The following is a 25,587-nucleotide window of genomic DNA, read 5'->3' on the forward strand; positions in this document are numbered from 1 at the left end:
CATGACTAAAAGTCCATTCTTATTCAGCAACAACGCTTAGCTTAGCTTAGAGTGCACCACTGTTATTCTCCCTTTTTTTCTTTCCAACCAAATTAACTGCCTGTTGCTTTAGAGACTTCCACCCAGAGACTGGCAGCCCCATTTCTGTCATGGCAAAGATGGGGTCCTGGAGGAGCTAGTAGCTACAGCCACTGCTGGACAGGCACCATCCAGTCTCCTTGAAAAGGACCGAACAACTTGGCTATAGCTCAGGATCATTCCCACAGGTCCACTTCCAGTCTCATCTACCGTTTAACACATCTCGGTTACAAAAACCAAAGCAGCAGCAGCAGAAGTCAAAAATCTGGTCCTTTATTTGTAAAAAGAAATGCAAAACAAAAGGAACAAGTACTTAGCATGAAATGCTGGAACCCAAGACAGAGTCAGACTTCCCATCGTATCGCCACTTAAGCCTTACAAGATGCTTTCTGCATGGAAATACCAGTTTGCTTTTTAAATTGGTGTGAAGAGCCACACTAAGGATTCAGTCCACTATGGTGGTGTGAACTTTGCCCGGGTCTAGCAAAGCAGTTTAATCACAGGCTGAAAAATAAGCAGGTGAGCAGTGCTGTGACTGCACTAGGACTACTCAAGCATTTGCTTACGCCTGGGTCAGAATCCTTTGCTTGATTAGGATTAGTGTGCTCAAAACCAAGTCCTGTACTCCATCCTTTAAAGAATCACCTGCACTAAGGCACTGGTCCCAGAATAATTCCTTCTGGTTACAGTCTATCCTGAGATACTTCAATGGCTCACAGAGGTAGGTGAGGGTAGAGGATTTTCAGGGACAGAGCATTTACTCTTTACCACGGGAAAGCACTTGAGCACGTTTCCTCTTAACCGTTTGGAAGTTAACACAATATTGTTACTTGTTCCTTATGTGTTTCTTGCATCCCAAGTTTTATTGCAGAAAGTGACTGTGACAGATCTACTGATTATATGGAATTTCCTCCAGACTTTGTATTTTATGTATTAAGATGGGTTATGGTACCATTAGTAGCCATTAATCCATGCAAACTGCCCATGAAAAGCTGTTTGGGGTTAAATGTAGTGTATAATTTAACCACTGTCACAGTGGCACTTCCAGCACCATTTGCCTTGAGTGAAAGTTACTCTACAGATAGATGAACTATTCCCATTTTACCTACTGGGAAACTAAGCCACAGAGAAGATACAAATCCCCATGTTGAGAAGCAGAGGTGGAGCAGGCTTGAGATTACCTGACCCCTAGTGCTTACTCTGACCCAACAACTTTGCCAAATAATCTCCCAGGAGTTAGAGATCCCTTTTTCCCCATCTCCCTAGCAGCATTCTCTAGTACTCTCTACTTCAAGGCTAATTGCCCTGCAGGATTTGTAAATGCCAACCATGCCTCAGTCACTGTTTTCAGTTAATGCCTCTTGCTGAAAGCACATGGCCAGAGACTGGATATCCCGTTCCTGAGAATCAGCACATTTGGGAATGAATACATTGCCTCAGGAAGTCTGACTCTATGCAAGGGCGTGTGCCGGTTTGAAAATGCCATTTTCCCCTTAGGAACGAACAGGAGTATAAAATACATGCTGATCTCTAAGGCCTTATCAATGTACATTCACCCAAAGTTGTTGGAGTGGGCAACAAATGCAAACATGTTATGAACAAGAAACTGCTCCAATTCTGCAGCCGGTCCCCTAGGCATTGTACAAAATACTGTGCATTTGGCTCTGGGCGAGGCAGCCACCAGCTAACATCAGTGCTCTTCTGAGGAGGAGGTTTGCTGGGCAGCTGGTCTGACCACACTAGCTTAAACATAAAACTAAAATACCCTTGGAGCAGCTACTCTGGCTGAATTCAGTTCCTTGGACAGTACACCCACTACATAGTCTTTGGCCCAGCCTCAGATCAACCAGCTGAAGCTTGCTGCTTGCCAAGAAAGTGGCGCGAGAAATGACCTGATGGAATAAACAGGGCTAACTGTCCTGACGATCTGTGGCCCTCTTGGTAAGCCAAGTGACCATCAGCAGCGCTCCAACAGAGCCCTTCCCGTGGCTGGTGCTTGCACCACTGCAACCGTTACCTGGCTCTGCAGTCCTCCCTGTGGCTCCTGGGACAGGTGCGCTGCTGGGCACCAAGGTCAGGACACGGTACAGACTCTGCTGGATTTTTGGTCCTTCAGCTCCTGCCGTTTCTTCAGGTCTCTTGTAATTCGCCTCTTGATCCCAATCAAGTAGAGTTCTCTGTCAAACTGCCCCGCTGCCAGTGGGATGCTGCAACAGAGAGATACCGCTACTTACCTTTAGGCATTGCATGCAGCATCATCCGAGACAGGCCTAACCACATGTGAAACAGCTGGCTTCTTTGCCACTACAACTCAGGTGTGTCATCATTCTTGTATGATGGGATGCGATGACAGAGGACAAGGGAAATGTGCCCAAAACAAAGCTACCGCTCTTACCTAGTTTCAAGACCCTTGTATTTCAATGCCTTGAGCCGTCTGCCTCAGGCTTCTAAGATCAGAGAGCTGAGACTGCCTGACAGTAAATTCTGCTGTGTCATGAATCCTATAGGATCCCATGGTGCATTTCAGCTCTTGAGAAATACGACCCCTGGGGTGGACAGACAGAAGTCATTTCCACACCCCCTTCTAGGAAACATGTACAGGGCAAACTACCAAGCTCAATGTATCTTCTGCAGGAGGACTGAGGAGATTGAGAGCATAGATCTCAGCTATCGGCTCTAGGGTTTAAATGCTTTTCCTGCTCTCAGCATTGATTCCGCATGTCACAGAACACTGCAATGAGCTGTATGGGATTAATTCCACCACAGGGGCTCTTGTGATGTTATAAACATCTGAGCATAAAACCTGGCATGCAGACGTATCCCACGAACACCCCACTACCAGCCCACGTGTGAAGGCACGCAATCAGGTCACTGACTTGTCTCTGCCAGGCCTCAGTTTGACACGGAACAAGCCGTACACTGGTCTGTGATCTGACGTCCGGATTACGGGACAGGAGGAGTACTTCACAGCATGGATGTCGTTCTTGTGACGGCTTCTGTACACGACCCGGTCCTGGAGACAGAATGGAAGGAGGTTAATAACTCTCCTTTGCATGTCTGTCCTGGTGAGAGGCACTTGTTCATTAAAGATAAATGTGTTGCTTCTAACAGGTGTTTCAAACTATCTTTTACCCTGGGAGCTGGGAACCCTGGGTGTTGTCTTCTGCCCCCAGATTCCCTGGAAGGGAGGCAACACACTGTAGATTACCTGACTGATGCTCACCTCTCTCCCCTTGCTGTCCCAAGCCCAAATAACTGCCTGCCTACAGCACTCAGTTGGGGTGAGGCTGTAAAACCATGCACAGAAGACACACCACACCAGAAACAGAAATAACTGCCATCACAACATGACATCTCCCACATGGTGGGGACCTGGGGCCACTGAATCTAGTGGTCCCTTCCCCCAGCCCAGTCCCTGTCTGCCGCTTTGGTCCACAGGAAGTTCCCAGCCCAGTGCAGACCCACTGGTGGGACAGAGCCCTACCAGCTTGTTGCCGCATGGGTGGATTTTTAGGGCTGTGCAAAGCTTCGACTTAATATTCGATCGACATATTCGACCTTGAAAAGTGAAAGTCGAATTGAATAGCAGCTGGTTGAATAGCTGTCTAATTGAATACTGGAAGTCGAATATTAACAGCGCGGGTTGACTGTTCGACAAGGGTCGAATAGTCGACTTGCCTATACTGGATTCCCGGGGGGAGGGGGGAGGGGGAAGGAGTGCTTTCATGACTGACACATGTGGCTGGCCAGTGACCTGTCAACGTTCTCTGAGGTCCCCTCCAATCCCAGTGCTCTGGGGGAGGGCCAGAGAAAAATGCATAAAGAGGCAGCAGTTTTTCAGGTCCCTGCTTTCTGTCTTGGGATCAGTTTCTGAGCTGCTGGTGTTCTCTAGCACCTCTGTGTCAGACCACGATGGCTGGAAACCCTGATCTTCAACAGATTCCTTGCTTGCAACGCTATCAACAGGGATTTCTGAGAACTTGGTGCTTTTATTTTATAACTACTTTTCATATTAGTTTATGCTGATATTAGGGTTAGTAGTAGCCTAGGATCTAGTTTATATATAGGAATTTAGTTCATATAATATATATTTTTTATACATCATTCATTCTTTCCACCACACCAACGCTTCTCAATATATTATTTGCACACACAAACACATTTACATAACGTCCAGAAATCTAATCTGTGGCGCGCAGCACACTTAGAGGTTCCAGGTTACATACAAGGAACACATTATGAAGCGGGGTGGAAAGGCAGGTGGCCACACTGGCCAGCCTGCATGAAGGGGAGCAAGGGGGTTGCAGGCGGGAGAGCTGCAGTTTCTCCCCCCACCAAACTGAGACGCAGCCTCTTTCCTCCCGCTACAAGGGATGAGGCTGCTACAAGCAGTAAAGAGAGGGGAGCAGCAGTGCCACCAGAGCCACTGCCTGTGCCTGAGACCTCTCATGTCCAGACACAGCAGCCACAACCTCTCCCACCATAACTGCAACCAGCACAGCAGCGCGTTCCACCCCATGTCACTGCCTATGCTGAGCCTTCCAGTGCCAGAAGAAGAGCTGGTGCTGGATCTGGATCTCAGTGCCCTGGCAAGGGAAGTTCTGGGTAAGGAGGGGGAAATCAGCCAAGTTTGTGCTCGACACCCCTCAGGTTTTTCCTTTCAAGCCACGAGGTCTTTCCCAGAAGGCATTTCAGAAGGTGCCTCTGTACAGGTGAAGGCAAGCAGCTCAGCTGAGTCCGCTCTTTCTCTTGCTGTGTCTCTGCCTGCTGAAGAGGTGGAGAGTTAGCAGCATCCACAGATATAGCCTCACGCCAGAGGGAAAGGCCTAGTACTAGCATGGTCTGGGATCATTATGAGCTGGCAGATGATCCTGCGTTTGCTATCTGTGTGCACTGCCGAGCCAGCATCAGCCGGGGCAATGGAGCAACGTGCATGACCACTTCGGGGATGCTGAATCATCTCCGCAGGTACCACCCCTTTGCCACAGGAATGGCCCCCACTCACTCCACAGCCCCCATCCCCCCCACAGCGAGGCAGGGCACCCTAGAAAATTGGGGGCAAAAGGGACCAGTTGCAAATGCGAGCAAGGTCACCCAGACCATTGGGAAGATGCTTGCTCTGGATGGCCAGCCCTTCACCTTTGTTGAGTGGCCAGGGTTCAGGCGGCTCCTGGCACTGCTGGCTCCATCCTACCAGGTGCCTGCACGCACCGCCTTCAGCAGGACGATGGTGCCCTCCCTACACGAAGCATGCAGGGAACACTTGAGGGAGAAGCTGCACAAGGCAGGTCCGCAGGTGACCGTACACTTCACCTCGGACATCTGGAACAGCCGGGGTGGAGATCATGTGTACCTCTGCCTCACAGGGCACTGGTTTGGCCAGTCAGGCCATCAGTGGGCTCTCCTTCAAGCCAAGGTGATGGATGAGTCCCACACAGCAGCAGAATAAGGGGGGCCATGAACCACATGGTGCAGGGGTGGCTGGGCATTGAACCACATGGTGCAGGGGTTGCTGGGCGTTGAGTAGGCTGAGCTCAGCCACGGCTTCATGGTCACCAACAATGGGACCAATATGGTCAAGGCAGTCTGCGATGCCAACTTTGCTGGTATTCGCTGTGTGGCACACAATTTACATCTGGTTGTGAGGGACGCCTTGGAGAGGGACAGGGCTGCTGGTGATGGCACCAGCAACACCAGCTGGCTCGTTTCCAGGTGCAGGAAGGTGGCAGGCTACTTCCACTGGAGCATCAAGGGGGGCAAGATGCTGCGGGACAAACAAGAAGAGCTAAATGTCCCATAGCGCAGAATCACCCAGGATGTGGAGACTCGGTGGGACTCCATATACCTGATGCTCAAGAGTCTGGTGGAGCAACACAAGGCCATCCATGAGCTGGCCTTGTTGGGGAGATTGGGATCAGTGGCCCCCTGACCAAAGCTGAGTGGGATGCCATCTCCCAGATCCTGCTGGTCCTCAAGCCCTTCCTCGAGGCCACTGAGACCTTCAGTGCTGCTGATGCCTTCCTCAGCCAGGTGGTCCCCATACTGAAGGAGCTCCACAGCCAAATGGAGAGCTTCCTGGGGGCCAGTGTTCCTGGCTGGGGCAGGCTGCTTTCACCAGATGTGCAGGCACTGGTGAGGCAGCTGAAGGAGGACCTTAGGAAAAGGCTTGAACCCTTGGGGTCCAACACAGTGCTTATGTTGGCCACCATCTGTGACCCAAGGGTGAAGGGCACCATATGTGGCAGTGAGACACTGACTCACTGGAGGGAGGTACTTATTAAGAAAGTGACGGAGGTGGAACAGCGGAGGTGGAGGGAAGTGGGACAGGGGGATCCACTACCTGAACCCAGCCTGCCATCCATGAGCCAGTCTTCCCCTCCACCACAGGCGCTGCCAATATGGCCTAAGGTCATGGCAAACATTAGGGGATCCAGATCCACCAGACCCCAGGATCAAGCAGACAGCCCTCACACTGTGGTGTCTGCCTATCTTGCCGAGCCTGTGGAGCCCCTGGCCTGCGACCTCTTGGCCTACCAGGCAACCCGCAGCTTGATGTGGCCGGATCTGGCCACAATTGCTCAGGAATACCTGTCCTGTCCACTGACCAGTGTGCCAAGCGCGAGGGTGTTCAGCATGGCTGTGGATGTTGTGACGCCCCACCGCACCTACTTGGGTCCTGGTTTGGTGGAGCAGCTGGTGTTCCTCAAGGTGAACCTCCCACTGCTGGGGCTCCCCAAGCTCCAGGTGCAGACGGAGCGAACACTGCCCTCCTCACTCCATCTGTATCACGAGTTTTGTCTGTCAGCAGCCTAAGGTGCAGTTTCCCCCAAACCCCTGCACATAACACCATGAAAGCTGGCAGGCTTTGCGGGCTCCTCAGGGGCTAGCAAGCCTGCAGTTTTGAGCTCCCTGTGGCTTTCCACACAGAAGTCACAGGAGGTTGTCTCTCAAGAATTTGGGGTGCTGTTTCTCCAAACCCCCTAAACCTATCTTGTTGAAAGTTGGCACACTTTGTGGGCTCCTCTGGAGCTACCATTCCTGCAAGTTTCATCAAGATCAGACAAGAAATGCCAAAGTTATAGCCTGTTTCAACTTTCCCCATTATAGCCTATGGGGAAATCGAAGCAGCTCGAATATTCTTTGACCTCGAGTCGAAGCGCACCCGCTTCGACTCGAAGTGGACGGCACATTGAAGCGGGACCAGGTTTAATATTCGACATGGCTGTCGAATCGAATATTACCTGCTCTGCACAGCCCTATGGATTTTCCCTTTGAGAAGCATTTTCCTCCCCTTATGTGTGTATATAAGCAATCCCTTACTGTGTATGAAGGTGTCCTCTGCTTGGAAGTGGTGTCATAGCAGTCCTGCCCGATGTCAAACTTATAGGAAGGCTGGAAATGAATAGCAGCCTCTTGGAACCCTTTGAAAACAGAACCTGTCGGGGAAGGGAAGGCATCATGAAGAATGGACCTATTCTTCCACAGAGAACCTGGCCATTAACAGCAGTAGGTTACAGCAGTCTGTATACACCAGCTAGAAACTGAAGCCACTGACATTCAGCCTACAAAAAACAATCTGGACATGAGAAAGGAATTAGCACAAGACTTTGCAGCTGCAAGGTAAAGAACTGGAGAGGAAGTATCTAAAAGCCTAACAAAATAACAGAATTCAGTGTTTGTGGACCCTCCACTGGAATCTCAGCCTGCCTGATCAAATCTGAGCACTGCTGTGAGGTGGGCAACAAATCTTCCCATTTCACACAGCAAAAAGCAGAAGCAAGGGGCAGGTGAGAGTGCATAGCAAGTCAGGGAGAACCCTAGTGCCCCAAATCTGACATGTCAGCTGATACAAAAACACCTGGCCCCCCCCCGCCTTCCAGGTACAACATCTTTGCTTATTATACTGCAGCTCTCTGTTGGCAGTAAAGAATCATTTGCTTGGAAATGCCCAGTTCCTGAGATTTGAGGGTGGGGGACAACACCATGCTCCTTACCATTTTTCATTTCTTTAAGGAGCTGGTCATACTGCAGTAGCCTGGACATGTCCATCTCCAGGTTCTGGTTCAGGATTAAATTCACAGCCTCTCGATCCTGGTTTAGCCGGAAATTGAAGTCTCCAAACCAGAACACCTCATCGAAGCGAGTTGTGACATCAGCTGCAAATCCAAGTAAAAAGGACTTCATCAACCCTGGACCTCTGTGTTCAGGCAATAGATTATTGCACAAGCCATTTCTGCACACAAGCAGACATGGCCTCGTACATCTCGGGATACTCACAAGGGCTGGACCGATAAGGGTTTGTATCGGGAACATTCCTGGGAAGTGCCAGGGCCTGGATGATTTTATTATAGTCCAACATCCTCTCATACACTTTGCTATCTCCAGCTGAAAGAAAGACAGAAGTGCGAGTGATGCCAGGTCACCCAGAAAGATGAAGACTTCAGAATTTCTATTCAATCACTGTGTATTATTATTAAGTAGATGGCTAGGCTCTTCTAAAATGTGCTAGGCTCTTTCTAAGCAGATAATCCCTGCACCAAAGGGCAGGCAGGCTAAAAAGGCAGTGATGGATGAGGGAAGGTAATGAAAGGCAAGAAAGAATTTTAGTAGCTGCTTTTGGTGTGTAGTGGATGGATAACATGAATGTTGAACAGACCAGAGGACAGCTGCCAAGAGTCAAACTAGAGGGCTTTTAAGACAGTTGGAGGGAAAGGGTGAGATCTCAAATCTAACAAAGGATGAAACAGTGTTTCAGAGTTTATTCCATACTAAGTTTCCTCAAGGTTTAAATCCTGCTGCATAAACAAGACACAGAATGGATCCATTTTACCAGCACCAAAAAGGAAAGAACAGTAGCTTCACAGCAGAGCAACCTTTGAGCAGTAACTAATACAGTAAACAGGCGTGTCTATTTGTAAGCCAAGGAAATCATCTCCCCACCTCTCCCAACACACACACACAGGACTTTTGTGGTAAGCTTCTAAGTGACTCACATGTGAAGTGGGATGTAATAAACAGAAACGAGGTCCCAAAGAAGGTGAAGCTGATCCCCAGCGCTCCCTTGGTCTTGATCTGAGACACGATCCGTGTTGTCACAGTGGAATACTCCACCTCTGTAGGAAGAAAGGAAAGCAGTCACTGCTACGGGATGCGGGAACAGCTGTGGGGGAAAACGATGTTCCAGCTGAGTGAGGCGCTGCTTAGAAGGCCTGAGGCTCCCAATTTATGATCCAAACACAGGCCCATGAGGAGCCAAAGCTCCAGCTCTTTTAAGGAGGAAAATGGGGAAATGTAGAGCACTGCAGATTTCCTATTTGAGACTCTGTCCCTCTGGCTTGCATTTACAGGAGATTTGGGGCTGACCCTGCAGGCATCCCCAGAAGTTGGTAAGCATCACAACCCCCATAGAGATCTCCTATCATGAGCATCCCAAGCACTTTCATCTCTTAAGAGGAACCTGCCCATTTCCTTTAGGTCACTGCATTTATCTCTGTGTGCTCCTTGTGCAGCATGCAACCCTTGTACAGGCACCTCCTCCAGGCACTAGGTAACAGCACACCTGAGCAGAACCAGATGAGGTCTCTCCGTATGAAGACTGACATGTAGAGCACGCCATGTGCAGCCGAGAATAGCATGACGTAATGGGGCCCAAGCGTCTCCTGGAGACGGATCTCCCACTCTCTTCTGCAGGGGAAGACAACAGCCATGTCACACGGTTGGGCTATGTTGGTGCAGAAGGGGACAAGTGAGCAGGGAGCACTAAAGAGGGGGAAGTCAATACTAAGATGGTGTAAAAAGCCCCCCTGAGAGAGCAGAGAACCTCCAAACCAGACCTCAGCACCAACAGCAGCATTGTGCAAGATTGTCACAATGCAGGTCCTTCGCTTTCCCAACCTTTGCACATACTAAGCTCCTTCTCTCTCATACACAGAGGTCTTATGCTGACATGAGAGTAAGCGTAGTACACCCCAACCAGTATAGGGCATTGTGCCAAATTTGGGGAGAAGGGTAATTCTTATACTATGGCTTATACAGATTTGTTAAAGTACAAAAAAATAAGATCCTGCTTCAAAGAGTTTTCAAGCTAATTGAAAAGGAAACCAACGATAGTGGGTAAGAAGCAAAGAGGCTGATTCATCTCACTGCTTTTGCTACCTGTCTGGACAGCCTTCTTGAACTCCAATGATGTACATGTCCTGGGCATAGTCAGGGTCAGTGGGCAATAATAAGTCATCCAGGTTCTCTGGCAGTTCCTGCAGAAGAGACACACACTATGGTTATGCAACCGATTAGAACAGGGAGGGAGGAAAGTCCAGCCAAATCTACAAGCTACACCAACCATGCAATCAATTCAGCCTTTGCAAAACAGGTGAATAAACCATTTGTTACTCACAATGACTATTCACATCCACAGAATATCTTAGCTCTTAGCAGCTCAAAACGTGAGTGAAGCCTACTCACCTCTCTGCCAAGGTGCTCAGTGTCACCATTCCAACAGGTTTTGCTCTGAAAAAGGGGGGGTTGAGGGAAGATGTCTGCAGGTTTGTGTTCTATTGCTGAATTACACTTTCTGGCAATCTGGCAGTGGGGTTTGGTTCAGTGAACAATTCACAGCTGGGTTATCCAACATAAGAAGGCAAGAACTGCTGAAATCCCGGTGAAAACAGGAATCAGCCAACTAAGTGTTTGAGTGGGATGCTTCCTTGGGAAGAAGAGGCTGGTTGCTCAGGCTGATGGGTTTTTGAGTGCACATGCCTGTGTGTGCACAGGCTGGACTTTGTTCTGTTGCCATTTTGCCCGCTTGGGGGCAATGAGCTGTTCATAGTGGTGAAGCCTTAACCCTTATTAACAATGAGGTAAGGCTATCTGAGGTTAAAAGGCTAGGCCAGTCAAAGTCCCAAACACTCCAAGAGACCTGAGTGGGATTCCTCCTTGGGAAAAGCAGGAGAAAGTACTGGTTGCCTTGAGCAAGGCTGACTGCAGTGGAAGCTTCTAAGCCTTAAAAGAGGGTAACAAGGAGGCAGACCAGGCCAGCAAAGTTCCCAGTGACACCATAAACAAGACAACAGTGGGTGTTTGTCGGAGGAGCTCCCCATCTGTGTTCTGGTGGCCTGTGGCAGTGTAAGCTAGCTGACTGCTGAGGCATCAGTGGTACCAGAGATGGCGAAGAACTGTCTAGTGAGCAGCACCTCCTTTAAGATGCAGGTTTCAGAGGGAGTACCTACAGACACTGCTAAATTTCCCCAAGTGCTGCTCAGTATCCCTCTGCCTCAAACCCTAAATCACGTGGTTGAAGCCCTCACCGGTATGCAAGAGTGGGGTTATGACCATTCCCTGGTAAAACTCACACCTTGGAGAATAACCAAAGCAGCAAGTAATAAAGCAGCAGCTGCTCTCCTCAAAGGCAATAGTGGAGATTGCAGAACTTCACCATTACAAGCTGGGCTCCTCTGCACAGCTGAGCAAGTATAAGAGGGGTTAGGATTATGGACAAAGGCTGGGCAGCTTCAGATCCTAAGCTCCTCAGGCAGATAGAAAGTGAAAACTCCTCAGGAAGTAGCAGTAGTGTGCTGTTCCCTTAACCAGAGCAGGGGAAACTTCCACTACCCACAGCCAAAGGCAGACATGCCTGTTCCTCACCTTCTGGCCCTGCATGTTCCAGGTGGCCACAAAAATGCCAATGGTCCGATCAGGGAAGTATCTGTTCAGTTCCTCTGCTCCCAGCAGTGCCCCGCTTGCAAGAAGGCTGCCTTCCAGATAGCTTCTGCAAGCAAAGGAGAAGGCAAGAGAGCAAAAAAGCCCTAATGTTGTTAAAACAACCAAAGGGTAATGGGATTTCTGACCACTTAAATATTACTTCCATTTGGGGCTGTTCTAACACCTGTGCTTCGCTCCTCCCCGCTAGAGCAATGTGAACCAGTTCCCTGTATATTGTCACATACTGTGATGGGCTTCCCATTGTTCTGACAGCAGGCAATTCAGGAATGAAATTCATGTCATCTTATTCTTGTGTTGCTTTACACATAAGATCCTGTAAATAAAAGGCTTTGGAAGCCCTAAGTCCAAAATGATGTAACATTCAAAATGGCTGGCCCCACCCACCTCCTTCTGTACAGGCAAGAAGCCAGGGCAGAAGGAGAGCAGGCTGAATAAGCACTTTTAATCTTGCTTAGACTGAGCCTTAAACCCTGTAAATAATGACAACAGCATAGTGCTAGGGAAGGGTGAACTGATCAATGGTCTAGCCCTGAACTTGTGCCTTGCACCTTCAAAGGAAGGTGCAAGAAAACCTATTGCCAATAAGGAGACCTTGACTTGTCCTCAGGAGTAGTGTTCCCCCAGTACCAGACAGCTAACAGCTTACCTGTGCAATAAAGCATGAGGATGTATACTCCCTTCAACTATTTATCCTAGTTAATGCAACAGGGGATGTTCTTATTCATATAACGGTCTAATCTGCTTTTGAATCTTGCTAGGCTCCTGGCTTTGTCTTTGTTTTGTAACAAGAAGTTCCACGTGCTACTGGATATGCAGGCGGCAAACTGTTACTCTGGCCATTTGGAAGTGTTGCAGGATATTTGCTTACTAAGTTAGCTGGGTTGTGCCAACTTCTATGCACTAGTAATACTTGTTGCATACAATCATACTGTTCAGTTTGAGGCCCCTACAGAAGGGGTTTGCTGGCAGCCAGACAAGGGGGACTGGAGTGATAAGCCAGGTGGCTGACAAAAGAAGAATGCACAGCATTCCAAAGCAACCAGCTAAATCTACTGTATGTTGGAGAAAAAGGAGACTCAGGAAGGAAAATGAGGAAGAGAAGATGCCATACGTGAATATGTCCTTAAGGTTCAGAGATAAAACACACCCGGAAGTTTGGGGCTGCCTGGAATCAGGGGCTTGCTTGCTTGAGGCCTTCCTCGGCTTCTCAAACATTTTCTGAGCTACTGCAAAGTGGTTGGGGCAGGGTGGTTATGCTGACCTCCTACAGCTCCAGAGGAGCCAAGCAACATTCTTGTGCTAGACTTGTGCCACAGGTTGCTGCTTGCAGGCCCAGCTGTAAATGTGTACTATGGTGTGAGCCAGGGAATCAAAGGTCCCAGGAGGTGATATTAGCCACGCCACTCACTGATGGGCAGATGTCAGTGGAAACTGGTGTACCTTACCCATGCTAGCCTGACAAGCTGCTAGGCTCGGGTGGACATTGACATTCTGTGATGAAAAAAACATGTGGCTCAGATAGAGGCACAAGTGTTTTTTTCCCCAGTGCACTCTGAAGGAGATACTGCTGTAGCCTATTCCAGAAGAAAGCATGGAGGAAGTACATGGTGCTCCCTGCTGAGGGGATTCTAGAGACCTTGAGGTTTAGGACACAAGTTGTTGCTGAGTTATGTCAACTCCCCCTGCCATCGCCAGCAGTGAAGGCCTCTCAGTCCTTACAAGAACGAGGACAACGCTTGCACTACTGTCAGATGGCTGGGCTGGTTCTCATAATCACATACCCTCAAGCAAAATTAACAATGCTCCATGGTCCATCACCCTGGCAGACATCCCCCCCGGCTGTAATTCTCACAGGCTTTTCATCTTTGAAACACAGCCGTAACCTTCAGAGCTGCACAGGGGAAGAGCATTCTGCTGCAAAGCCTTAACTAACACAGCCGGTGACTAGCACTTCCACCCTTTATTCATGTCCTCAGAATATTTCCACCACTTCTTTGACGAGCACCAAATGCTCTGGTCCCAGGTAGGGTGGCCGTCATTGGGGACACGTCGGTTTTCTGCTACTCTGTCCTCTCGATACAAAACCGATGCCTTTATGTCCTCTGGTTTTCTCTTCAAGAGGAAAATAGAGGACATAAAGGCGTCTGGTTTTGCATCAAGAGAAGACAGAGGACAACTGGACTGTCTATGATGGCCACCCTAGTCCCAAGTCTTATCATCCCCAGTGTGCTATTCTGCTGAGTTTTGCCACATACACAAATACAATATATATGCCCTTCCCACACTGGTGAGAATAGTGAGGAGGACGTAACTAGCAATATTGCATTCACTGCCACGAGACATTGGCAGGGCAGCTGCCACCCAGGACCAAGTAAGTGCCTTCATCTCCATGAAGCATAAAACTGGAGAACCTACCTGCTGCGAACATCCTTGGCGCGAATGGGGGCCAGCAGGCTGAACGAAGACTTCATGGAGTCCGTGGAGCAGCTATCGCAGACCATCCCGCTGCCGTGCCTGGTGGTGTCGCTCGGGCTGCTGCCGCTCTGCCTCACCAGCTTGCTCCCAGAGCAGCGCTGGTAATCCGCGCAATCCCAGTCGATCCGATGAGCTGTCCTCAGCGCATGCGAGATGACGTTGAGCTCCATTGGGGGCAGAGCTCGAGGAGGCGCGATTTGGGGCAGCTGGGGTTTGCCGCTAGAAAGGGCCTTTCCTTGCTCGAAGGCTTCTTTCTCCGAGTCAGAACCGCTTCCCTTGCTCTTCCCGAAGGAGCTCGTTTCTGCGGCATCCCGCAAGGAGCCTGGATGCCAATGGTTGCCAAGGGACGCTCCTCTGCTCGTGACGGGAGGACTCGGGGATGCTTCCTGGAGAGACCCGTTGGAGGAACTGGTCTCATTGGGGTCCGTCAAGCTCTCCTGGCTCGTTTTCAACAGCCGGCGCCTCCTCCGCCTCCAGCTTTGCTCGTCTAGAGACGCCGCGCGCTCCAGCCTGGGCTGCCGGGGAGGCTTTGGGGTGAACAACATAGTCTGCAAGCCAGCTTTGATTTCACCCCGGGGAAACCTCGAGGAGCCCGTGTCGGGGCGATCCTCCGCAGGGGACGCCGCGCTGTCCCCAGCCTCTTTCCACATGGCCTGATGCTCCTGCCACACCCGTCCGTCCACGTGCAACCCCGAGCACCCGCTGGGGGGGTTCACGGTCCTCCCTGGCACCGGCCGAGCCTGCCACTCCGGAGGGTCCGGCAGCTGCACGCGCTACAGCGCCGTGGCGCCCGGTGCTGTACGTTCCCCTGCGTGAAGCATAACTGCGACGCCGGGCGCGCGACAGCAGCCAGGCCCCTGGGCCAGGGAGGAAGGGCACCTGAGCGCATCGCTGCAGCCGCTCCAGGCGCCGGGCACCTCCCGCTCCTGGGAAAGAAACAAAGCAGATAGATATGTCAGGCCGAGAGCTGGGAGCACCGGCAAAGCCCCCGGCCATGGGCACGGGCGCTCCACCGCGCGGCCCGTCCTGCGCCAGCTCCCACGCGCCGCGGGCAGGGAGGCGGCCGTGGTTCATGTAACACAGGGGGGCCCAGGAGGCTCCAAGGCAGCTCTCGGCTCCCTCCTGCCCGGCCTGCGGGAAGACACCCGGGCGCCGCGGGCTCCCGCTCACCGCTGCGGGCCCGACGGCCTCCGCGGCTCCGAGCAGGCCCGGCTCGGGCCTAGCAACCGGGGTAGGCCCGGCCCGCCCCGCCCCGCCCCTAGCAGCCGGAATAGGACTGGCTTGGCACGAGCAACAGGAGTAGGCCTGTCCTTAGCAACCGGTGTAGGCCCGGCCCGCCCCTAGCAACCGGAGTAGGCCCGGCCCGCCCCTAGCAACCGGAGTAGGCCCGTCCTTAGCAACAGGTATAGGTCTGACCTGCCCCTAGTAACCGGAGTAGGCCCGCCTCTACCAACCAGAGTAGGTCCGGCCTTAGCAACCGGAGTAGGCCCGGCCCGCCCCTAGCAACCAGGCGACACCCCCCTTTCCCCTCCCCCCGGCGAGGAGGGGCAGCAGGGGGCTCTGGCAGGGCAGCTGCGGAGGGCTCACCGCTGCGTGGTTCAGGCCGAGCCGGAAGCGAAGGCAAACTCAAGTGCATCGGGATGAGCTCAAAACCCTGTGCGGGGCCAGGAGCTCCCAGGCCAGGAGCAGGGCAAGGGGGGACATCCAGCACAGGGTGCCCACCAGCCACACAGGAGGCCAATGTGGTGGTTGCCCCCGCATTGGGTGAAGGACAACGGCAGTCAATCCCATCTCTTGCCAGGCACTTGTACCGGAAAGCTTGCAAAAGAGAAGGGAGCAGGTCCGCGAGCCACCATCGGGTCCAATGCCTCCATCTCCACTTCTCCACAGCAAACGCAGCTGGCACGCAGGTGGGTGGAACAGGGAGCAGAGGGAGATGCAAGCGCACCCGTGCACCCCGCTGGGTCCCTGCCTGGACAGCCCAGCCCGCAGACCGAGCAGTAGTTTTGTGCAGGAGAGGCCTCAGGAGTAGAGGCTGGGCACTGCAGGGAGGTTTCCTTGTACGAGAAAGCACTTCACGGGCAAGCCCCCCAGCTAAGCAAGAACCACAGGAAGTAGTACAGTGTGAAAGTGCTCCAGAGCGCAAAATATTTTATTTAAGAATTTACAGTGTCAAATCTAACACTTAGGAAAGATAGCAGCTCCCAGCTCAGAGGAAGCGTTCTTTGAATTAAGATGCTTGGCAGTCTCTACTGAAAGACACGTCAGCAGTACGGCTGGACTGGAGGAAGCCAAGTAGCTGAACAGGGCTTTTGAGTTAGGAGAGAAAAAAAAAACCCCCCAACACATGGATCGCTGCTGCCCGACTCAAGGATTTAGAGCATGGACAGTCATTGGGAGGCTATGAATTCTTCCAAACAACACACCTCAATCCCATATATAATCCCTTTGGAACATGTTTAAGGCTGTCCAGATTTCAGAAAGCTGGTCACATTACCCGAGGAAAGAAAAAACAAAAAGGGACAACATCAGCAATTCCACATTTACGTTATTTCTAGTTGTGGGCAGAATTGCAAACATTAATCAGCTTCCTTGGCCAATCCTAAAGAAAATGTGACCTAATGATTCAATAAATATTTTCAAGTGTATTTTCTCTGGGTGGATCATTTTGACTTTTCACAATTCATGTTTGCACCTCAATAGTTTTCAGAATTTCTATATTAAAACCTAAAGCTTTTCTTCAAGTCCACTGGCAGAGAGACCTAGTTCACCTAATTTAGTATGGTTTGAAATTCATCTGTTAACTATTTAAGACCTTAGTTAGTTTAGTTGAAGGACAGAGGATTCTGGCACTCAACAAGAACATTTTTCAACAACTTTCAAGCTGTTACCACCCTAATTATATGGTGCCAAGAGTTTGAGAGAAAGCAAGTAACCATATTGCACTTAAAAAGAACACTCACTCACTCGTCAGAAATAGTACAGCGTTGGCTATTATACAGAGAGCTTCTTTCAGAATATACAATTTGTTTTACAAGTAGTCTAAAACACAAACTACATACATACTAGATAAGATCCAGATCAGATTCATTTTAGATTTATTACAGTCACAGTTTTCATTCAATATAGGTCAATTTATTTGGATGAGCTGTGGCCCCATCTCCCAAAAAAATTGCATGTGAGGCATTTCTCAGATGTGTGTCTTCAACCGTCATATACTGACAAACACCAGTATGGTTTCCCATATATTAAATTGTGCACAGTCCTTTTCAGGCCCAAGTCAAGTGTTAATGTGTGGGCGTGTCCTCCATTGGGAGGGAGGCATCCCTCAGAAATTAGGGAGTCCTTAGAAATTAATTTGTCTTTAAGTCACATCAGGTTTCAAAAAAACCTCAATGGAGAACTGTGTATGCAGTGTAGAGATGGTTTTTGTAACAGACAGTAACTGTTTCCTGTCCCTGTCCACCTTTCACCCCCAGTGGAAAGAAAGACCTAATCATCTTTGAAGTTTTTTTTTTTTTTTTTTTTAACCCTTGCTTGGTAATGATTCACGTAGGTGAGCTGCAAGTAGGAAGACCCATTAAAAGCAATCAGCCAGCATTAAATTACTGTCATATCACTTGCAAGATAGTACTGATAACCACGTGCCATAAAATTTGAGCTGGTTTTTGTATACCCAAAACTAGCATGAAAGTGTTCCAAACACTCCGCCATTGTCTATTTCAATGTTGGGTATTTTCTCTGTCCAATTCTTCCCATCCTTGAACTTCCAGTGGGTACAGGAGACTGAAAAGATTTAAAGAGAAAAATAAACAACAAACCACCAAGCAACTTAACCGCCCCCTTATCTACTGAACGTAAAGCCCCTGAAAAAATCTGACTAGTATTTTTTCTCTCCAAGGTAAAGAACCAATTTGTTTTGGACATAACAGGCTTAAGGCACTAATCCAATTTCAAATGACTTAAATGGGAACTGGATTGGTCTGTACCCGAATGTGACATGCAGGATTAAAACAGCCATGTTACCACACAGCAGACTGCTTACGTACAAGATCTGCTATGACTTCTACAAGGCAGATGATGTGCCTGTCAAATGACATTAGCATTAAAATGCCATGTCATGTATTTTAAAAACCTATTCCAACACCTAGCTTGATTCTACCCAGCGCAAGTGATGACCAGGATGGGAGAGAGAGGCCCTGTTGCAAAGCCACCACAATATTCCTGCTGCGAGGTAGGAACACAGCCTAAAAACAAGCTCAGTGATTTGATCTCACCATGTGTCCAAACACTATGGAGACAGGCCAAACAAAGGGAAATATGCCAGAAAATGCATAGTAGGTTAAATGAGCCAGTGCTGTGGAATCAGCAGGAGAGGTGTAGATGGGGACCTGAAAGATGGAGAAGGGTAGACAGGACTCAAAAGGTGGTGTGGAAGAGATGAGCGACATCAGTAGGAATGAGAAAAGAGGCTGCGTAAGAGGTGGAAAGCAAAGGCAGAACAGAAGGAGCGCAGGCATGATAAAAAAAAAGAGGCAGCTGGTATTTGTCGCCATGCTGAAGCACTTTTTGAAAGCAGACTTGGGAAGGCAGTTACCCAAAGGAAAGGAGGTTCACTGCGATTGACAGCTATATAGGTAATATTTAGCTAGGTTACTTTACTTTCGCGGTCAATAAACCCAGGCAGCAACAGAAGGATTTCACTCACATGTGCAAAATGAGAAGGGTTGTAGAACTGAACAGTGCCAGTGGGAGGTCCCCCTGACGGTGGTATGCCACTGAGAGGCTAGAAAACAGATTAATAAGTTAATGTGCTATGCAAAACAACAGAACTGTACCACCTCTCCCAAGCCTGAATTGCTTACTTGTACAAAAAAATATATTTCACAGGAATATCTAATAGATACAGAGCAGCAGATTTTAATACAATTGCAAAAAAGTGCTGACACGTTTTGCATTTTTAAAAAAAATACTTGCTTAATGTAAGTATTAGCAAAACAATATCACATGCACAAACTGTCAACAGCTCTCAAAATCGAAAGCATGCAAAAACCAAAAACAAAACACACCAGTGCAACTTTACTGAATTAGTATCTTCTGTTTTTGTTAGTAGACTTTCAGCCTCCCCCAAAAATATACACACCATCTGCAATAACTATTCTGCTTTAGTTAAACACCAGAAAAAGATTCCGTCAGCCCTTTACCATGACCCAGAGTACTGAAACTCACAGCAGAGATGAAGCATTCCTTTAATTCCTACAGGGACTGTTCGCTGACGAAATGGGCAACGTTACCACTAAGATTTTGAGAGTGGCTGCAGCCTAGCGAAGTTTTTCTTTTTTGGTCTGGTTGTTTTGGGGGAGGTAGGGGGGTTGTTGTTTTTTTTAAAGCAACTGTCTTCTTTGCTATCTTGGGACACAGTTGATCAAAATCCCCAGGTGAATTACTTGGAAAGAAAAATAAAAGCATGCCTAGATTCTGTGCATTGTCTTTGGTAAGCGTGAATCTTTAAAGACCCTGTTTGAGTGTTAAAAGGAACACTGCATCATTGGTTACTCTCAATGTTATTTCTGTGATATGGAGAAAAGGAAGACAATGACTTGAAAGCAGCATTAGTAAGGAACTGAGCAAAAGCAAATTAAAAAGGGTGGGGGAGGTTAACGCAAGTGAGAACGGCCAGCCACATGTACCTGATTAAAATGCTGGCTTACTTCACGTGATAATGAACTCATTGAACTAGAGCGCGAAAGCTACAAAACAGCAAGAACACACACATACAAAAACACAAATAAAATTGTCATGCAAGTCACTGCCCCAAGCTTTCAGTTTTATTTTAATTAAAAGTTTTGTTCTGCCAAAGGTTAAACCAACTTCATGTTAAAAAAAAAAAAAGCCAGAAGTTAGTTTAAAATCAAAAAGGATTTTTTTAAAGCATGAAATTATGTAGATACAGAAAACATTTAGTAGGAACAAAATGTCATGTTATCCCACCTGGCACACAGTGGTCTATTCTCTTCTTTGTGTATTTTGCATTTAATATTAGTGACATTAAATGTACACACAGAGGCAAAGAGAGACCCTGCAAATGTTTAACTTCACACTTCACTCTTAGAAGGGCCTTTCAAAAAACCAATGTGGAAAAGGTGTTCTCGCCACAGCGATGACACTTAACTTGAACTTTGGCCTCTAGCACTTCCATTTCTGGATGCAGTCACTAAGTTTCCATCTCAGCTAGTCAACAATCAATAGTTAATTGCTGTTTTAGATTATGCCTGCTAAAGCCTCTACAGCCTAATGGTTAAACATACCGTACGAAGTCATTAGGCATCTGCTTTGAATCAAACCTTACCTCGCCTGACTGAGAGCCATCTGGATTGGATGCAGGGAGTTCAGAACCAGGAGGAAGCATGGCAGAATTTAAATACTGTAAATGTAAAACAAAAAACCCCCAAATCAAATGCAACCTAGTGGATCTTCATTTAAAATCAGGAAGATCATATGTAGATTAGCACCAGAATGATAATTTCCTTTGTGCATACATTAAAACACTCTGAAGCAAATAAGCACTGAAGTACACGAAGCACTGACGTAACATGCCTGACGTGCCTAACTGCTATGAGGGCTCTCAAATTCTGTATTATGGGAAGCTTGCGGGCACTGTCCTACTCGGGGCTATGCTCAATTTTTTCTAACAGTAACATTTTACTATACACATCAGGGGAGTTAAAATAGCATTTTGGAAATGTATAGGAGCCAAAAACATTCAAGTAGAATGACAATTGTCATGGCTAAGAACTAAATAGTGAGGACTCCTTGGTATTATGGAAACACTTGGAGGATATTCTCTTCCGCGTGCCAATGTGATAGCATGTTGTCAGCGCTTGGATTTAACAAGTCTCACCAAACGGCCATCATTTGTATCCTATGAAGTTGCAGATCTAGACAAAATACTCTATCTTGATAAGATATTGGCATTGTAATATTTTATGTTGCAAGCCCAAAAATAGTGATGCTTGAGGAAATGACTCCTGCCTCAGTACTCAATGAATTTCAAATACAGTCGATGTGCTTTGATTAAACAGAACAGTGAACGACATGAACCAGATAAAGGGTACTAGAGCACTGGAAAGACATAACTGCTCTCTATAAATGGAGCCCGTCACCCGATTCAGCAACGATAAGGTACCAGACCAGTGGCATAGCTGACTGCATGCACCAGGAAAAAACAAAAGGCTGGAGTCCTTATCCAGCAAACACCATGCTCACAATGCCTGCACCCAGTGCCAGGTAAAGAACCTAAACCTGCTAAGATTTTTCTTTTTTTGGTCTTTACTCATCACCCTTCTGCTTTCCCTTCTCTCTCCTTTTCTGTCACAAGGGATTAAGTCTGTGCACAGGAACAGTGTGTAGGTTTTGCTGCTAGAAAACTGCAAGTGCAGTATACTTGGTTTGTCAATTAAAGCTGTAGTGGGAGGCACCGAATAGTCTGCAGTCTTACCAACCTACCTGTGGTTCTGCAGCTGCAGCAGCATCAGTGTTGGCTTGATTTGTAGCTGGTGTCTGCTCGACTGCCCCACTCCCTTCTATAGGCTGGGGTTCCTCTGGAACTACAGGAGATACAGGTAAAACTCTCACTTAAAGTTACACTGATCTGATCATCTGCAAAGCGAAGACATATCAGAAGAATTACTTCCTCAGTATCCCCTCAGAGCTAGCTGCTAGTCTGGCCCAGTGAGCACGTGTGCAGCTATTTATATTAAAGCTAGCTGCATATAAGAGATTAATATATTTAGGTAGGGAACCTCTAAAAAAGTATAAACACTGGAGTATAAGCAGAGGATCTGTAGCAACCAAATATGCTTTTAAAGTCTAAAGTCTAAAATAGACAGCCTTGGCCAGAAAGCAGCAGGTGAGGAAAAAAATGTGATCTGACAGGCAGCAATTAGTGAAATGTGAACGCTTCAATGGTTAAAGAATAACGTCTAGCAAAAATCAAACTGAGGGACGCAAAACAAGTTATTATCTACATAAGAACGCACGTAGCTTGCACTGCTTTCTTAGGGCTCCCAAGGGTTCTAGTACAGCCTCTCACTTCCTATGAAACTGAAGACCTACTGCATAACATTACTGTTTAAAAGCACTGTTCTGTTTATGGTGCAGGTTGTGGAATTATTCCCTCTCATTACTATATGCCCCTGCTTCTCAGTCCTAATGATCTTGTAACAGATCACATAAACCTGCTTACTACAGATTTTCTACAGGAGGCTGTTTATGGAGCTGCAGCAGTTTTTACAGCGTCTAAGCTGATATGGACCTCCCTGTCTCTCAAAATTCAGAACAGATAAGAGGAATTAATATTTTTTAGACTTAGACTATGACACATAGGCATCTTAAAGGAAGCTTGTCTGCTATCTCACTGCAATTTATCCACCTTTGGCTTACACACCTGAGTTTGGTACAAACAGGTTTGCAGGGATAGGCATGGGTGCCAGTGGGGCAAACAGGTCTGACGGGGCAGGAACAGCACTGCTTGATTTTGCTCCACTTGGATTTAGAACATCCACATAACGAGCTCTGCTTCCTGCTGAACAGCAAAACATAAACATGGCAATGAAACATTCTGCATTAGCCGTTTAAAATTAAGACAGGCTGTTTTCTGGTTAGAGCATCTTCCAAGATCAAGAAAGAACAGACCCAAGAGCTGGGATGGTGAATTCCCGAGACATAGCACACAACACTAGCAGTGATTGCCATGGTGACACCTAGTATACACAGCTCCATGATACAATTGAGCTGCCAGGTGCCTCCTGAGAAAAGCAGTCTCCCAAAGGGCTGACACACTTGTTTTAAGGAAAAATCTTAAAACCTTCCTCTCTATAGAAAAGAAAGCCACCTATTGCTGTGTTCTTACCTGCTCTTCTGGAGAACATGTTGACTGAGGCACCAGGTGGACCCCCAGGTCCAGGTGGAGCTGCCTGGGGAACTTTAGGAAACCCTGTTGGCGGAGGAGGTGGTGGTTTGCTCTGTAGGCAAGAAACATAAAATTAATGGCACGCTGAAGAGCAGTGTTTAATGCTGATGTTTTCAATACATTTTATAGTAAATGTTAGAGTAAAATACACACTGGTTGTAACAGTTCTAAGCCTATACAATGTATGTTACAAGAAACCAACAGAAAACAGTTGACCTCAATGGGCGAGATTATACACAGGGCAGTAGGAGATGTCCTCTTTGCTTCAGACTCTGAAGTTTTCAGTTCCCCAAGACTCATTCTCCCCTCCCATGTTTCAAGCTATACTGTATCATACCAGGTGATCAACCAGGTGGGAAATACTAGTCTAGATATCAGCTTCTATACAAAAAGCCAGATTATAGTCTTCAGATACACTTATGTAAAGTCAGAGTAATTCCATTTTTAAAGCTCAGTCAGTTCTCACCAGTAACTGAAGGCAGAAAAGCCACTTCAGCTGCAGATACTATATTGTAATGCAAGGCAATCTAACAAAAGGCGATTCTTAGCCACTGTCTATAGTTCCTATTAACTTCTGAAGCATTTATATGACCATTAGGCTGACAAGGTTTTTTGGGTAAATGTGACCTCTTTTATTAGACTACCTAAACAAACTAATCAAAGAGATGACATTTACCCAAAGAACCTTGTCTGCCTATGTCCTTAGACCAACACGGCTACAATCAACTCCCCCCCACCATAAATTATCATCATCCATTTAACAAACTAGAATTTCCTCAGATCTTTACCTCTTCTTCTGGCTCATCTAAATTGACCCAGCGCTGCTTCTTTTCATCCCAAACGATCTATGAAGAAATCACAGATCTTGGTCAGTAGTACACATAGGTCACACAACCAGCTAAGCAGCAAGCCATTTCAAGTCATTTTTTGAAAATCCATTTCAGAATTAATTCATCACTGAGGAAGGACATTTGTGTGTCACGTATTTGTTTACATGTTGCCAAGCAAAATGTAACCAGTGCACTAGAAAACCATTTTAGCAAATTCACATGTGCGATGTGCGCTGTGGTTTAGGACCCTTACTGATTTGTTCTTATCGTCTGGAAGGTGAGCTTCATTCTTTCCTTTTCCCATCAGCCATCGAAACCAATTTGCACCACTCTAAAAATAAATACAAGTCTTTTTAGTGTTGTTCTCCAAAAGGCCGCTTGCAGCCGAGTTAAAAATCACTTCATACATACAACAGTTCCAATGCATTAGTGTCTTTTCACTTAAGCTTATTCCAAAATGGTTTTGCTTAAAATTAATAAAAAAAACTCCAGGTGTATAAGGAGGAGAGAAAAGCTGCTTTCAGGTGATGTCTGAAATTGTGAGTTTTAATGAGGCAGAGGGATACAAGAAGGCTCAGCCAGATGGGAGAAGCTGTAAGGGGAAGCTCTCCCCAGTAGACAGAATTGTATGCAAGGACAGGAGACCAATGTCAGTGAAGCAGAAACAGATTAGGGAGGGGAGTAGGATAAGGTCTCAGAGAATGCCTGGACTAAATCCACTGGGGATTATAAATTCAGACAAGGCAATTTTGAACTGGCCCCAGAAGAGAATAAGAAAGCAGTGAAGCAATGCTTCAGTGCCTATACAAGTACGTAACTAACAGCACTGTGCACGTGTCAGAGTTTCGGCTAAGAAGTTAACATATAAATGAAGGTGACATATAGTCTAGCAACAACTCAGCAAGGCAGCCTTCCATTTTCTAGCTTAGGGAAACCACGTGTCTTAGTTGACGGTCATCACTGGCTGTTGTAACCGCATATTCAGTGCAATTTACCTTTCTAGATGCCACCTCCTTCTTGTTGTCTTTCTTGGTCTCCTTCCCTTCAGGAATGGATGGGGGAGGAGGAGAGGGCTGCTTTACCGCTGAATTAGATCTCTCTCGTCCTATTGAATGGGTGGAGGACTCGGAAGTGGTTCGTGATCTCCGCCCGTAGCCCTGCATTACCAACAGGCAGCAATTTAAATCCTCTCACTATTAACTTTTCAAACAAGGTTTAATTTTGCACAAGTAAATTCCTTCTCTGGAAAAAAAAAAAGTCAGCAATGAAAAAAGAGAGATGCTAAGTCATCAGAAGCAGGTGAAATGTAGACAAGAATAAAGACTCAGTGAAAGAAGCAGCCAGGATGTGGCATACCATGTGTGCTGAAGACTGGGAGGTAGATCTGGATCTTCGTCCTGGTGCCTGGTTAAATATAAAGCCAGCACGTGCTTAATAAACAAGCAACTAAAAACTGCAAATAGTACATTCCCACCTTTTCCCATTTTAATTAAGTGCTTCCACACAACATGGGAC

General features: G+C 47.6%; 2 protein-coding genes across 12 annotated transcripts in view; both read right to left on the minus strand.

The window, feature by feature from the left end:
- Positions 1–335: 335 nt before the first annotated feature.
- Positions 336–15,579, minus strand: INPP5E (inositol polyphosphate-5-phosphatase E). Of its 3 annotated transcripts, none has more exons than XM_090021197.1 (11): positions 15,442–15,579; positions 14,212–15,197; positions 11,719–11,839; positions 10,234–10,331; positions 9,638–9,762; positions 9,072–9,191; positions 8,356–8,463; positions 8,073–8,234; positions 7,399–7,514; positions 2,955–3,091; positions 336–2,285 (listed from the first exon to the last, which is right to left on the minus strand). In XM_090021197.1, exons 2-11 carry the CDS (start codon positions 14,919–14,921, stop codon positions 2,153–2,155), a joined length of 1,830 nt encoding a protein of 609 aa, XP_089877323.1. In that variant the 5' UTR covers positions 14,922–15,197; positions 15,442–15,579; the 3' UTR covers positions 336–2,152. The 3 variants fall into 3 exon arrangements, with proteins under 3 accessions (XP_089877323.1, XP_089877324.1, XP_089877322.1); XM_090021198.1 differs by having other exon boundaries at positions 2,997–3,091; positions 11,719–11,842; XM_090021196.1 differs by having other exon boundaries at positions 11,719–11,842.
- An 810-nt stretch (positions 15,580–16,389) lies between these two features.
- The window catches only part of SEC16A (SEC16 homolog A, endoplasmic reticulum export factor), a 33,772-nt gene continuing 24,574 nt past the window's right edge, over positions 16,390–25,587 (minus strand). For 4 of the 9 annotated variants that reach the window (XM_090021463.1, XM_090021461.1, XM_090021455.1 and 1 more), the window contains 11 exons: positions 25,429–25,476; positions 25,068–25,229; positions 24,326–24,403; positions 24,031–24,087; positions 23,183–23,294; positions 22,718–22,855; positions 21,778–21,878; positions 20,621–20,695; positions 19,962–20,021; positions 18,980–19,057; positions 16,390–18,057 (listed from right to left, as the gene is read on the minus strand). In XM_090021463.1, coding sequence (XP_089877589.1) covers positions 17,989–18,057; positions 18,980–19,057; positions 19,962–20,021; positions 20,621–20,695; positions 21,778–21,878; positions 22,718–22,855; positions 23,183–23,294; positions 24,031–24,087; positions 24,326–24,403; positions 25,068–25,229; positions 25,429–25,476 — 978 coding nt within the window. In that variant the 3' untranslated portion in view covers positions 16,390–17,988. The remainder of the gene's footprint in view (positions 18,058–18,979; positions 19,058–19,961; positions 20,022–20,620; positions 20,696–21,777; positions 21,879–22,717; positions 22,856–23,182; positions 23,295–24,030; positions 24,088–24,325; positions 24,404–25,067; positions 25,230–25,428; positions 25,477–25,587) is intronic. The other 5 variants (XM_090021462.1, XM_090021459.1, XM_090021457.1 and 2 more) reach the window with 4 other exon arrangements.

Source organism: Crocodylus siamensis, chromosome 11 (genome assembly GCF_052110815.1).
Source record: "Crocodylus siamensis isolate JL-2025a chromosome 11, ASM5211081v1, whole genome shotgun sequence".
In the NCBI taxonomy this organism is placed as follows: domain Eukaryota; kingdom Metazoa; phylum Chordata; order Crocodylia; family Crocodylidae; genus Crocodylus; species Crocodylus siamensis.